General features: G+C 48.1%; 1 protein-coding gene across 1 annotated transcript in view; it reads left to right on the plus strand.

Moving 5' to 3' along the window:
• Positions 1–15,770, plus strand: part of GALNT2 (polypeptide N-acetylgalactosaminyltransferase 2) — a 188,090-nt gene that overhangs the window by 108,170 nt on the left and 64,150 nt on the right. Inside the window, exon 3 of the mRNA XM_055308792.1 lies at positions 12,644–12,797. Coding sequence (XP_055164767.1) covers positions 12,644–12,797 — 154 coding nt within the window. The remainder of the gene's footprint in view (positions 1–12,643; positions 12,798–15,770) is intronic.

The raw sequence follows: 15,770 nt of genomic DNA on the forward strand, positions 1-15,770 counted from the left end.
TTTAGCTTTTCTACTTCCCACCTGCCGGAAGAGAGATGAGATGAACCACTTGTATATTTATTCAGCATTGCTGCAGAGTCAGGAGAAATGCTCCCCTGACCTTTCTCCTTCTCAGGGATTTACTGGGTTCCAGCATGGTATGTGTTTTTTAAAACATCATGGTAAGATACACATAACATAAGATTCACCATTTTAACCATTTTTAAGCATACAGTCGAGTAGCATTAAGCACATTCACACAGTTGTGCAACCATCACCCCCGTCTATCCCCAGAACTTTTTCGTTTTCCAGCCTGAAACTCGTCTCTATTCAACACTGACTCCCATTCCCCCTAGCCTGGTCCCTGGCCACCATTCTCCTTCTGTCTCCATGAACTCGACTCCTCCCAACACCTCACATAGGTGGAATCATATGGTATTTGTCCTTTTGCGACGGGTGTGTTTCACTCTGTGTGGCGTCCTCTGCGTTCACACATGTGGTAGCACACGTCAGGGTTGTTGCTTAGGGTTGAACACTCCTCCCCCATAATCTCTCTGTGCCTGGCGCCCTGCAGGCCGCATGGTCAGGGAGCACTGTGTGACAGCCATGGGACAGCTCACTCTGTGTGGCTCGCCATGACCCAGACCTGAGGCCCGGGGCTCTGCTCTGCACAGCGTTGTCTTTAGGAAAATAAGTGGTTGAGTATCCTTCGGGGAAGCATCTTTTTAAAAACAAGCAATATGTTATTGTGGAAAAATCAGAAACTCAGATCAGCAAAAATAAGGAAAGTATTCAAGTGTAATTCTACTACCCCAAAGTCACCACCGTTACTGCCACTGCCTGTTCCTCTGGATTCGTTCTGGGCATATATCCAGATGCACTTACCCACGTGACTAAGATGACCTGGTTTCTGCAGCCAGATGTGCCAAGCGCAGGTATGGGAGGCCTGGGGCCTAGGCACAATTTCTGAATCAGCTCCTGGGCTTTTCATGTTTTCATGAATCTTTACAAAAAATATACAAGTAGTCCACCACGTAACACTGCTAAGGATTTGGGGGGTTAGCTGAGAAGTCTACCCCCACAGGCCCCCGCTCCCGGGCATAGCACCTCAGGGCTCTCTCCGAGTCTGTCATGGACGACACCTCAAGCCTCCATCCTCCCTCCTCCTCCTGGAATGGCTCAGGACAGGCCACAAGCAGCCTCTACCAGCTGGTTACGTCGACATTTTTATACATGAGACACCACACTGGACTTCACCCGTTTCTTCCTGGGGTATTCTATCATAAACACCTTCTCGTGTCCATGAATATTTCCTATACAGCATTTTTTTATTTTTATTTTTTTATACAGCATTTTTAAAGATTTTATTTATTTATTCATGAGAGATGGAGAGAGAGGCAGAGATACAGGCAGAGAGAGAAGCAAGCTCCATGCAGGGAGCCCGATGTGGGACTCGATCCCGAGATTCTGGGATCACACCCTGAGCCAAAGGCAGATGCTCAACCGCTGAGCCACCCAGGCGTTCCCCCTATACAGCATTTTTAATGACATCAATGTACTGTTACCTAAGCTCCCTGAACTTATCCTGTGCAGTAGGACATATAGAAAGTTTCTAGTAAAGAGATAAATTTTTATATGCCCTTAATTACTTCCTTGAAATAAATCCCTAAAAGTGAAACTGCAGGGTCAGGGGGAAGGCACGTGTTAAAGAATTTTTTATATCGGTCACCAGATTGTCTCCCAAGGTGGCCTGTTTCCTTGCACCCTAGCCAGCATTAAAAAAAAAAACAAACCTTCTAATGTCCTTCCCCCCACCTTCCAACAAGTAAAAAAAAAAGCTGCAGACAGAGATCAGGTCAGTAGCCAGAAGTAGAATTGTCTTGCGCTCTATTAGTAGAAATAGAGCATTGCAAATAATTCAGATGGCATTTAGTGCCCTTCATGCTGACACACCACACCTGAACTCCTCTGTTCTGCTCTGGGCACAGGGTTTTCACAGATGCTCATAAGCTAGAGTAGGTCCAGATGATGTGACTCAGACGGTGAGGGGGCCGGAAACAGCATCTGATGAGGAGCACTTAAAATAACAGCATGTTTTTACAGAACGGCTTAGAAGGGGAAAATGGAATCGTGATGTCCAAATATTTGGAAGGCCGCCATACAAAAGAGGCTAAAGTCTCATTTTTTTTTCTTTTTATTTGAGACTCCAGAGAGTGGAAGTTACAGGCAGGCAGTTTTTGTTATTGTATAAGGAAGCCTATGCCAACAATTCCAGCTGTCTGGTGAAACAGACTCCCTTTGAAACAATGATTCCTCCATCACTGGAAACTCATAAGCAGTGGCTGGATGCTAGGAGTTTTAATGAAAAGATTTTCCCACACTTATAGATAAATAGCCTCCCTGGTTCCTTCTGACTCCAGCCACATAGGATGTCAGCATTCAAGAGAGTAGTACATGGCTTCAACTCAGGGGCTCCATCACACCTGGGGAAGGCCGTGCCATGGCTTGTGCCATGTGACAGGGTGCTTGTCAGGGGGAGTGCGACCTGCACAGACCTGTGGAGTTACCTTTGGTGCTTGCTTCAATTCCTTTAAAGTGCGTTGTAGGCCACAGTAGAAGGAACACAGTGTTGGGAAGTGAGAGACCTGGGTTTGAGTTGTGGTACCATCATTTTACACTTTCCCAATCTGTAAAATGGAGCAGTAATAATACATATTTTACAGGGTGATTGCATGGTATTGGATTGGGTCTGGGTGAAGTGGCTGTCCTGTGGTCACTGGTTAATAGGCTACTACCTCTTTCTCCACCTGTACTTCCAATGCAACAGCTTCAGTTCTGTTCACTTTGATACTTCTACTAATATTGGGGATGAAATAGGGGATCAGTGGAGACCAAGTACAACAAACTAGATCAATTATAATTAGACACTGTCACTTAGAGGAAAAATGAAGAGTTTCCATTTAAAATTTGGAAAAGAAATATATGAAGATTGCATGATTTCAAGACAGGTATGGACCTCATAATGCAAATCATAACTGCTTCAGGGTGGTTATTTTTGTAGTTATTTTGATGGCACAAGTAATTTTAAATAAATTAAGGGTATTTACCCTGTAACATCTGAGTTTTTCTTTTCATTATGTGACTAAAGAACTTTTAATCTCTTCTTTGAATTCCCGTTTTTCATTCTTAAAAATGAATTGTGTACGATTTCTTATTCCAGGAGACAGTTTCTCATTGGTGAGTAAAATTTCTTTACCTACCAGCTATTCAGTGACAAATAATAATAAAATATTATTTACATGTCATTGTCATTAAATGGATATATTTGTTTGTAGCTCGAGCCTTGCCCCAGTCTCCTCTTTCATGTTATAGCATTATGACCTTCTAGAGAAAAAATATTAGGGATTTTTTTTCTCTTAAGTATAGTAAAATTACATTCCATTTGAGATCAACCAGGAGGTTAAAATAAATCTGAGAGCTTTGTCCTTTGATTTAAAATACATTCTATTTCCCTTCTTGGCTGCTTTCCCGGAAGAGGCTGCTCTGTTTTACACAGACTGGCTTTCAATTTGTTTAAGCCATCCTTCCCGGGGAGGATTTGAGTGAAGCACTACAGTACAGCACAGCCGTGGTAGTAGCACAGAATCCAGAAGTCTCCTGCCCCCGTCCCCCGCCCCCCCACCCCCCAATCTGCTGGCTCGGCGGGACCCACACCAGCCAGGGCACTTTGCTTCCCTTGTACACTTGTGACAACAAGGCTGTCCTCGGGGATGGACACATGTCAGCACAGCCCTGATATGCCAAAGGACCATCACACCTGACAGGTCTCTAATGTGAAGACCACATGTGTATGTCCCCAAGCACTTGGGTTTTCATAGGTTTCGTGGTATTAACCCTTTAGAAGGTTCATCTTCATAGATTGACATCATTGTTGCTTTAAATATGAGGCCTAGCAAAAACAAATTTTGAGAAAGAAATGATGTTGTTTGGAAATGTGGTGTTCTTTTAAATTTAATGGAAAGAGTCATCCAAATGCAAGCAGTTCCTGGTTATGAAAGTGTCTTTTCCAAAAGATCAGTTTTAGGGTTGGTTATTAGGAGCCTGGAACAAGCTTTTCTGCAGAAATGCTGTCCTGGGCGGCACTTAGGACCCCCACGGTAGCTGGAACAGGTCCTGACCTTAGACCACAGAGCCAGGCCTCCCATAGACCTCAGCACCTGTGGGGCCTCTGTCTGGGCCCCGTGGATCGTGTGCAGTTATGATCACCAGCTGGTCTCTCTGCCTGAGGGGTGCTGTGCTGCTCTACAGTGTGGATGAGATTGGGGTATGTGGTGGGGGGGGTGGGAATGGGGGGACTACTGGTACTCAGCTAGGAAGAAAAAGATTCTGAAAAGTCAGGAGTAGCTCAAGAGCCTGCTGGGGCCGATTACGGGGGGAGAGAAGAAACTCTGGCTTCAGAAAGCAGCGTGAAAGAGGAAGCATGTGAGCGACAGGCTTGCCGGGGAAAGTCAAAGACGGGAAAAGAAAACGGGAAGAAATTGTCGGGCCCGAGCTGAGGTCCATGTGGCCAGGAGGCAGTGTGGTAACAGCTGCACAGAGTGGGCAGGTGCGCGTCTGCGGCATGGACCAGTAGGTACAAGTGGCAGGAAGTTGTCTTCTCACTACTGACCTGAGGACCCCTAGTCCGCGGGGGCCGCAAGCTGAGACTCATGAGGCCTGTGTGAGGGTCTGGTCCGAACCTTCTCTCCCAAGATGGTGGCCCCGGGCTTCATGCTCTCCTGCCTCTGGACATTGTTTCTTGTGGCTTGGAAGGCTAGAAAGGGACTGTGTCCTTGACCGGCCCACACCGGGAGACCTCGGGGTGTTGATCCAAGGGTGTGAGGGGGGAGTGCTCTGGCTTCCCCCTGCCGGTAGCCAGCCCCCCCGGCCCTGGCCTGGCCTCCTCTCCCAGCAGGTAGCAGCTCTGGCAGGCGGGCCGCCAGGAACCCAGCGTGGAACCCAGAGAGGGCCAGGGTTCCTGCACTGCCTGGATCCGTGGGAGCGGCCGCAGAACGAGCTGAGGCTGCCGGCCATGCCCTGCTTGTAGAAGGCTCCTTTTGTGGGACACTCCTTTGCATTATTAAACATGTGCTGTGTGGCAGGTTTGAGGCTCGGCCCCTGCCTGGGAGCAAAAAGAGTGAACAAGCAAGCAAAGGGACCAGGCAGCAAAGAGAGCTGCAGGCAGGCGATGCAAGTGCATGTGTGTGGTGCACCGGAGGTGTGCTCGGGCCTATGAGGGTGGAGGTGCAGACGGAGGCCAGCCTCCACCCTGGCTTGGAACTAGGGCGCCGGGCGGAGAGCGCAGAGCTCATCAGTTTCTATTTGGTTTCTGTCTCCTCTATCTAGACACCGATGTCCAAACCAAAGGGCTGAGCAGGATGAAGAGGGGCTGAGTACTGGTGTCAGATGGCTTTAATGAAAGCGTCTCCAAGTGCAGATAAGCAGAGATGGGCCCTGCGAGGACCCATGAGTGACTGCAGAACCCGCTCCGTAATTCCTGGGGAAGGGCAGAGCACACGCGGTCATCTCTGTTTTCGAGGGTGGACTTGAGCTCTGTCCTAGGCAGAATTTTGAGCTAAATTATTAGAGGGTAGGAGGCTTGTGCCAAAGCTGTGGTTGGAATGGAGCTGTGTGTGTGAGGAAGAGGGAAGAGGAATGCTGTAGCCGGGGACACCCGAGAGGGCCTCTTGGAGGAGGTGACCATGTTGAGAAGCAGCCCCGCCTCACGGTGTCGTGATGTCTCATAGTACATACAGCATGAGCTCTGCATGGATGGGTTTAGTAAAGGTTTACAGGTAGTCCATAGAGGTAGAGAGACGAGGTTGACGACAACAGGAATGAGATCTCACACATAAATGAGAAGTGCCATCCTGGGGCCCTGGCTTCTGCTGCGGTTCCTCATTGAGGAGATGGGAGATGCCGAGAGGACAGAGCAGGGCAGCGCACACCAGAGAATAGATGTCCTCACAGGTTCAGGTCCACGGCGCTGGGCTTAGAGAAGAAAAGATGTGCTTCTGGGGACCTGGGACGCATCCCTGGGGGCAGACGGGGTCTTCCTCAGCAGGGAGTCGAGGGGGCAGGTGTTTGGGGGGTCAACCACGCCCTTACTTTGGGGGTTCCCCCTCTGAGCATCCGTCCTTCTCCCCGCAGCCAGAATCACTTCCTGGAGTACAAATTTGGTCAGCACTCACCTGCTCAGAGCTTCTGTGCTCCTCAGAATGTGGAGAATATAGTTGGAGCAGTGGAGCTAGGGCTGAGACTTGGGGCTGGGCACGGACTGGCCTTCTCTCCTGTCATCCCATCTTCACACCCCCTTCCCTCCATCCTATTGTGTCTTCCAACACAGCCCTTCCAGGGTGTGGCAGGCTCCTACTCATGTCTGCAGACCCAGCCCAAATGCCCCTCTTCTGGGGCTTTTTCTACCTCTGGATTCCAGACTCCTCTCATCTTGTTCATATCACTTGGCACACCTTTTCCCACAAGGTATGTATAGCTCCGGCCAGAGGCTGCACGCCTTATCGTATGCTTGCTCAGGGTTGGCATCTTCTCCGTCCTGGCCTGTTCCACCCAGCTTGGGGGAAACAGAAGGCAGTGAATGTTTCCTCCAAAATTAAGAACTTCCTTACAGTAAGTTTGCCCAGAATAGAACGGCTGTCTTATGCAGTGAGTAGTTCCCCAGGACTGCAAATGTGAGCAGAAACAGAATGTGAGCTGCCCTACAAAAGAGGCTTCCAGATGTCATAGGTGACAGGGTGGGTTCTGGGACTCACCAGGAAATGAGAAGGTAGAAATGGGACCAGAAATCCATTCCCACCCTGTCTCCTGTCCTCTGCGAGCGCGTGCACACACGCGCGCGCGCGCACACACACAGACACACACACACACACACACACACACACACGGCTTCACAGGGTTGGGGCCCTTCCCCTCCCTCCCCCTCCCTCCCCCTCCCTACTGAGCCAAAGCATGGCATCTGTGTCTGCAGTTGGCCCCTGCTGGCCCATGGCATACAGGGTAGGCTGCTGGGCGCGCTGCTTCCTGCCTGCACTCCTGGGGTATCTATCTCTAAGAAGAAACAATGGAAGTGAGAAGCTGAGGGGCCTCACTGATCATGATATGACTGACAGCAAAGCTAATATTATCTGAGAATAGGCCACTAGAATTCCCATGTTCTAGCCTGGTCTCCAGCCTGACTCTCCTCTTCCAGGCAGTAATTCCCATGCTTCCAAGCAGGCCTTCCCTCCCCTCTCCCTGTGGCCCATGATTGAAATGTGACGGTATCACACTGTCCCCCTGCCTGAAGCAAGCAGACACGGACATTGTGTTTATTATTTTTTCTAAGTGCTTCCTGGGCATAGCAGATGGAGATGGAGGAATAGAGGTGCAGACATAGGTTAACTTACCCACGGTCCCCCTTCTCTCTTCTTGTGGGCACTGTAGGCCAAAGGCAGAAGGTGCTCCTGGGCAGCACTGAGGTATGAACTGCATTCTCTTATGTGTTTTAGCCCATGCTCACCTAGCCAGGTGCCATGTTCACCTGGGCAGGTGCTCACAGGAACCTTGGAAGGAAGGTGAGGCTCTCCACTCATTTCCCAGGTTCAGCTGCAGAGGTGAGACCCCCAGGGGAAGCCATGGAGGGGCTGGGTGGGCTCGGCATCTCCCAGCGACCCTCCCAAGCAAGGAGCCTAGGTAGGGGTTACATCAGCAAAGTGATAATTGAGTTTGCTTGGCCAGTTCCGCCTATGAAGTCAGTTAATGTTGTACAGTAGTTAGTGGCTTCGGAATTACTGTTGCTGTCATTACTTCGTTTATTTTTCACAACTTCAGAGGTGGAATGTTCTGATTACATGCAGACTGGGGTGAGGAGGGGTGGGTGGACTGAGCTCATGCCCAGGTCTTCGGCCTGGGACCCCTGCTCTTCACGGCTGCTTCTCTGCTCACGTTCTGTGAACACCGGCCGTGGCCCTCCAAGCCCCCACTGTGACCTGAGCATTGGCACAGGACTGCTGTTCAACCTGAGTCCTCAATTGCTTGCATGGCGAGCGATGATCTGACTGATGGGTTCACGAGGGCAGCAGTGTCAGCAAACGAGTGGAAGCCACTGTCCAGCACAGGTAGAGAAAGCTTCTCAGAGGTGGATGTCAGAAGCAATTGGTCATGTGTGCATAGGGTGCTGGGCTCTGTGGGTGAGAAATAGCAACAAAACAGGAGATTCCGCTCTCAGGCGAGGAGTTCCTTCCCAGTCCAGCTGGGAGGAGTATGTCTGGGGTGATGGGAGGCAGGTGGGGCAGCATCAGAAGCCTCCTGCTTCTCCAAGAAGCTTATTAGCCTTGAAGGACAAACTTGACCTTGAAAGGCAGGTTGGCCTTGGGCTGGCTGTGTGTGTTCACAGAGGGGTCAGGGACCCTGGCAGGCTGCCTGGGGGTTTGGCTGGAATGGGGTGGGGATTCTTACGCAGCCCCATCAGTCAATATGAGGGCGCGGACAAGTGGCTCTTCCTGCCCGAACATGACCACCAGGAAGCATCTCAGTTTTACAGAATCATAGGTTTCCACGCTCTCAAGGCCACACAGTCCCTCCTTCTCAGAGAAGTTTACCTCCTGGAAATCCATTTCCTCGTCAGCATTTTCAGAACCTCATTTAATAAAAAGCAGTTTTCCTGGGCCTTCGTAGGGTAATGTTGGCTCTCTGCTCTAGTGTTCTCTAATTGCAGCTCTTTTCCCATTTTCCTTGGGGTTGAAGCTGCTTTCTGGCTTCTCTGTAAAGTTGTCTATCTCCAGGGTATTTCCTGTGCACTGCTTTTGCCTAGCCAAGTGCACGGTCACTAGATTTGCCTGTATTTCTTTATTTTTCTAAAGTTCATTTGCAAGGCTCTTTCTAATAATTTTAAGAAGGTGATAGAAGTACAAGATGATGTATGAGTGGCATTTTTTAAAGTCAAGTTATTCAAACGTTGTATCTATCATTTGGACTGTTTCTCTCCAACCTGCCCCTCCTATTCTGTTATCTTTGCATCTGGGGGGCTACCTGGGATCAGACTGGGGTACGCATGCCCTCTGGGAGCCCTGCTCTCTCTTTTTCCTGCCTCTGCCTCTTCGGGTGGCTCCAACCCTAGGAATTCTGTATAATACAGAAATCACTCATTCCTATAATGGTACTTTAGCCCTGCGTTTTTCAAATTACGGGTTGTGACTATTAGAAGGTGTGTCAGACCCACGTAAGAAAAATAGGATAGACTAGATCTGTTCACACATAGAAGGGTGAAACCTTCATTTCAGTTGTGTGCATTTGTGCACATCATGACATCTGGGACAGGATAGAAAATGTGTGTCCTAGTCAAACATACTAGAAAGTCCCTGCCAATTTCTAACATATTGCTAAATTTTTATGAAAGAGAAACCAGTTATAATCTGTCTCCAGTAAAATGGCTGTATGCCTTGGGAAAATTGTCACAAGGCAAGGCAGAGCCACCGAGTCCTGTCTAAGAATGTTCCCAAGGTGGTAGAGTCACTGTGGACTGCCTCTGAGTGGGTTCCTGTAGTCTTTGGAGGATGGTTTCTCTTCTGTTACTGCTACTTTTTGTTCTGATCTCAGCTCAGATAAGTCTTTCCCTGGGGAAACCCTCCCTGTTCCCTTTTCTGTCAGCTTCCTCTGCTAGATGCCTCCACAGAACTACATTCCTTACCATCAGAACACCTAGCTCAGTTTTTAATGACACATTATGGTCATTTTATTGTCGATCTCCCTCCGTCTCCTAGAACATGACCTCCCCAGGACAGGTCTGTTTTTGCTTATTGCACCTGCAGGAGCCAATGTGATGCCTAGCGTGTAGTCCATACCTAATACACACCAGTGGCTTGAGGCCAAGTACCTGCAGTGGACTGACACCAGGCATCCCGTAAAACCCTCTGCAATACTCAGGTCTTTTTCCAGAACAGGGGCGGGGTTTTGATAGCACAAGATGTATGGGTGGGTTGAAAGCCCCAAGAGGTCAGCAGTGGCTAAGGTTGGCCCTAAGGCTAAGGGCCAATAGCCACTGCTCTTTCCGCACATAGACCCACACCAACCGGGAGTGAGGTGACCTTACTGTTCCCAGGGCTCCAGGCGAGGATCATGTAAAGCATAAGCAAAATTATAGATGGACCATCTCTTGGGTGACAGTCTCTTCTTTGGCTATGGATGGAGCTCCACAATTCCCAGTTCATAGTTACAAGCTTCACGTTGCAGTAAAGAATATTCAGGCCATTAAACATTAGTGGGAACCAGCTCATTTAGATTCCGTAGTAAGTGTTGCAGGTATAGATTTAGGCTGAGGCTCTGACTTGTGTTAGTCTGAGCACAGGTGGGTGGTTTTTTTCTTCTCCATCCCTAGGGGTCTATAAGGGTGAAGGCAGAAAGGTGAGGTGAGAGGAGGATCAAGTTATTTCTAGGGTCACCTTAGCATGAAAAAATATGTTTCCAAAAAAATGTTTTGGAAACATTTTATTTTAGGTGGGAGAGAATGCTGACACTCTGGCTGGCTTCCATAAGCAGACACTTATTGAGGGCATGGCATCGTCATAGCCAGGGAGCTCGTGAGTTTTGAAACTGCTTTTCCATTTGAGAGACTGGACCTCTGTGACCCCAAGTATCATTTCCACGGCAACCAGCTGTGATGAGATGAGGGTTTTGACCTCGCAGGACAATTGCAACAAGAAGCAGATGAGCTTTTAGATGGAAAATTTACTCTATGGCCTTGAACAAATCTCCTGTAAGTGAATCTCAGTTTCCTCATCTCTGAAATAGAGGAAGGAACAGGACATTCTTTTGATTGTATGCGGAAAGATCCATGTTGGAAAAGCTTGTATGTAGGTATTGTTGGTCTTGACTAAACAACCTGACGTTTGACATGGGGCAGAACTATTGCCTGCACATACTTGCCTGTTCCAAGTAGCTGTCCGCAGGCCTGCTTTCAGCTCTCTGACTAGCACCTTTCTTTGTTAAACTGGCTTCCTGCCTGGTCCTGGACAGGTGAGCTCACTGCCACCCTAGAGCCTTGGCACTGTGGTTTCCTGAGCATTTTCCTATGTTCTTCTCAGAAGGCTACATGGCCCTCTCCCTCCCTTTGTCTGCATGTCTGCTCAAAGTCTCCCTAGTAGAGAGCTCCTATCAGACACCCCATAAAACAGCAACCCCAGGATGATCTGTCCCTTTATGCCTTTTCGTCACAGCACTAGGACTACCTGGAATTTGATGAGTATCATGCATGGGGGCAGGGTTTTGGTCATTGTTTCCCTTTCCTTTTTTTCCTTTATTTTTTTTTTTTTTCTGAGTTTGGTTTGAGTTAGCTACACCTACCAAACTGGCACATAGTAGGCCATTATATCCCTCATGAAGAACCCTTTTTTATTACTTTTATTTATCTTTAGGAAACTATTTCAAAGAATAAAAAAATTGACCATGACCCTGAAGGTAGCAAGTAGCAAGCAGTGGTCTTTTAAAGCCAGATAGACATCAAGTCCTGAATTTTCTCTTTTGCCTTGAGTCTGTCTTCCCTTCCACCTCTTGGCCTCAGCCCTGACACCTTCGCATGCTTCTTCAGCTCTGCCTTCATTATGCCCAGGCTTGTCCAGGCTCTTCCACCACATTATGCTCTTTCTTCTAGATCCCAAGGTACTGCCAACACTGCCCCTACGCCAGATCCTAGTAAAAACTACCCACTCTACTATTGTGTTCCTGGAGAACTCTGTGCTTGGCCTTCTAGGGCAGCAGCCACTTATCTGGTCATGAGTCAGGGCTGCCTTATGCATGGACAGGACAGGCTGCCCTGGCTCTGTTCCCTCTTGAAGTGTGTGCTAAGAGGCATGTTTGGTAGGAATGGCTTCGCTCACCTCCGTGTGGGGTCAGACATGGCAACAGCTTTGAGAAGAATCCCTGAGGGAGTCTCACTGAGGGGTGTTTAGACAGCCTCTTCTTTGGGGGGTGTTATTCTTTGTTTAAACATTTATTTTCATGGGGCACCTGGGTGGTCCAGTAGGTTAAGCATCTGACTCTTGGTTTCCACTCAGGTCATGATCTCTGGTTTGTGAGAGGCTCCACACTGAGCACAGAGTCTGCTTGAGATTCTCTCTCTCCTTCTCCCTCTGCCCCTCCCACCCGTATTCTCTCTCTCTCTCTCTCAAAATAAATAAGTCTTTTTTAAAAAAATTATTTTTGAGTTACCTGATGTAACACAATGGGATGCCTTATGTTTAATTTGGACATTATCTTTTTCACCATATCTGAGATGCTTTTCGGCATTGCCATAACCCCTGGAAAGGTGAGACAAGCAGATAATAATCTCCTTTCTTACAAAATGTGGTATCGTGCTTGCGCACACTTTGGCTGGCAGAAAGTGTTGTTCATTAGACAACACCTGAGGTCCAAGTCTTTAACTTCCCTGTTGCGAACTGTAAACATTCAGCTTTCCAATTTATGGGCATGATGATGCTTGCTCAGGCTGTTTCTAACTAGTTTGTTGATTACAACTGCCGTCCGAGGAAGCCCTGGGCACTAATTCTTAAGGTAGCACCGTTACTGAGGTGCGTGCTGGCCACCCTGGCCTCATTTCCCCCTTGTCCCACACCGTCTGCTCTGCTGTTTTCAGGAAAAGTGCGGTGGCGAGACTTTAATCAGGAAGCCTACGTCGGAGGGACGATGGTCCGCTCTGGGCAGGACCCCTATGCCCGCAACAAATTCAACCAAGTGGAAAGTGATAAGCTGCGGATGGACAGAGCCATACCCGACACCAGACATGACCAGTAAGTACAAAGCCGTGTGCTGGCCTGGGGCTTCACTTGCTTTCCCACAGTCCAGCAAGCAGTTTTTACCGTAACACTAACATTTTTCTGATACTCTGTGAAACTGAACGCATACGGGGCCTTTAACGGGGTGGTAAAACTTGGAAAACTTCTGAGGCACATAGCAATGGAACTTCACCCACTGGAAGTGACAGGCCCATTTGACATCGGATTCTAGTCTTTCAGCTGCCCTAAGGCCAGATCCAGAGGCTGTGGGTTGCTGGCCAGAGTGTGGGAATCAGCAAGAGAAACCTGTGGTACTGGCCTCATGTTCACTAATCACTTATCGTTTCTAAAATCCATTCACAAACAAGCATAATTTTTCCACTGTTCACAACCTTGTTGGAAGGAAGAAAATCTGAATTCTTGCTTATTAGGACAGCTTAAGTCAGAAATGATGTAGAGACCACAAAGGGGAAAGAAACAATCTAGCAGAGTAGGTGTAAAATGGAGACAGAGGCAGGGTGACATCTTACCATACCAGGTGCTCTCGTCTACGTCCTTCTCTTGATTCTTCAGGGATCTGGGACCTGAGGGTGGAGGGTACCCTGGGGCTTATCAGGCTTGGCTGATGAGGTCTCCAGACATGCTAACATGTGTTTGTTTGTCACCACATACCACAAAAGTGATATCCACAGCCCTCACTGCAACTATACCCTAAGCCTTGCTGCTAAGAATCTCTGTTGGGGAGGCTGTCACATGGGCATCACTAGGGGTTAGTCTTGTTTGAGATTGTAAAAAAAAAAAAAAAAATAGGGAGCTGCATTTGGAGGAGAACTGTTTTCCTGGGTGCTTGATAGGCACTGCTGCTCACTGAGTAATTTAGAGAGTCACATCCTTCTGTCATGGATTACACATCTGCTGCTACTCAGACACTGTGTTTGGGTCTCAGGATTCCAGTCAGAAAAGTCTTGGGGTGCCTGGGTGGCTCAGTCAGTGAAGCATCTGCCTTCAGCTCAGGTCATGATTCCGGTGTCCTGGGATCAAGCCTCTAGTCAGGCTCCCTGCTTAGCAGGGGGTTTGCTTCTCCCTCTGCCTCTGCCCCTCCTCCTGCTCGTGCTTGCTCTATCTCAAATAGATAAGTAAAATCTAAATAAATGAATGAATGAATGTTTTATCCTTTTCTGGCTGGTCAGGGGATGACAGTACGCCAGGAAGCAAGGGGATGCAGTACCCTGAGGCTTGGACAGTCTGTTCCAAATTAATGCAAATGGGGCCCCAAATGGAAGTGGGAAGGTCAGGAAAGGCTCCAAGGACAGGTAGGTCCTGAGCTAGAAGCCTCCAGAAAGAAAGAGGGACAAGGCTGTGACAGGCAGCCCTGGGCTTCCAGAGAGCCAGCCAGGGATCAGATTGCTCTGGGTTTGTGTTCCAGGGATTGAGAGGAGGGTAAGGGACAAGAGACAAAATTCAACGAAATTCCACATGAACACATCTTAAAGTTTGGCTTTATTTATTTCGTGAGTTAGTAATATAGATGGAAAAGTTTTGTTTTGTTTTTTTTCCCTCTCCCACTCTCAGAGGAGCTTGACTTAACTATGTAGGTACCAGTTAACTGCCAGGTGCTCACTTCCTAACAGTTGTCTTTGCCTTCTAGATAGCTCTATTTGCCCATAACAGTGCATAAAGATATAGGTTTACAGGTCTTTTGGAGCAGGGAAGGAAGTGTGCAGTGTGTGTGTGTGTGTGATACGTATTCAATATATGAAACATGCGATTGGTGTATAAATGGATGTGATACATAACATTAATTCTTACCATTTTTCTAAGTCCAGTCCAGGAGGTTGTCTGTCTGATATTTCCTATGATCCATTAATTCTTTTTCAAAGGCAGCTTTATTCAGTCCTAATGCTGTGCTCCTGGTTAAAGTCAGCATGGTTAAGTGTTTAACACCCTATCTAAACTAGGATTTGCTGACCTAGGGTCCATAGACACCGGGGAGCCCACATGGAAGCTTTGGGACCCTGAAAGCCCCAAAGCTGTGTGTACAGTCCCAAGGTATATCTAGGGAGAGGTCCCAGGTGCCTGTGTCTCCCCCACACCTTCCTCCCCCCCAAGCTAACTGGACTCTGCACTGCCCCTGTGCTCCTGGGGGTTGCACTTACACAGTCCTCCAGACTCATGGCACCAGACACAAAGGATGGCCTCCTTGCACAGAGAAGAAACCGAGGCTCCTGCTGTAAACACTTGTCCTTAAAAACTTAAGGCCAGGAAGGGGCAGTGTGGCTTTTAAGAGGGTCTTGGCCTAAGCCCAAGAGAGTAGTTAAAGTTCTAGCAGGATCTAGCTCAGAAACCTAACCTGGTGACTTGAACTGACTGTTTGGAATCCCATCTCTGTAAGTTGATGTGAGTGTCTCTGCACTGTTTGGGTTTGAGTGGTTTTTCTGCTGTGGCTTTTCCTCCATAGATTTTTCCTTAGAGCTGAGGGAAACTCGTGTCTTTTGTGATGGCTCATCAGTGTGTGGGCTGTGGTTCTGCCTCCACTGCAAGCCCTTTCAAAGTCCCCCAAACTGTGTATATGTGTGTGTGTGTGTGTGTGTGTGTGTGTGGTGTATGTGTATATATGTAGTTTTTTTTTTTCAGTTTTTGAAAAATGAGTTTGTCCAAACAGATGTTTATTCATCCCTTGATGGTATGTGTTATAGGTGGGTTTAATTCTAGTTGCAGCTACTGTGTCATGTTCATTTGCATGTGTTAAAGGAACAGCTGGGATGCCTTCCATGTTTGTTTGACTTTGGCTAAATTAAAGTCCACCCAAGTCTGTGCGATGCCTGGAACTGAGCCAGTGTGCTCTCCTCCAAGCATAAGCCTGGGATAACCTGCTCATATGAATGTCAGGTTAAGGAGGTCAAGTTACCACTGTGAATCTCCCCCCACCATTTCTCTGATAGAGAACAATTAAGGCATTTGACCTTCCATATAAATGTCACTTGTTTT

This window comes from Nyctereutes procyonoides, unplaced genomic scaffold, assembly GCF_905146905.1.
Source record: "Nyctereutes procyonoides isolate TBG_1078 unplaced genomic scaffold, NYPRO_anot_genome, whole genome shotgun sequence".
Taxonomy (NCBI): domain Eukaryota; kingdom Metazoa; phylum Chordata; class Mammalia; order Carnivora; family Canidae; genus Nyctereutes; species Nyctereutes procyonoides.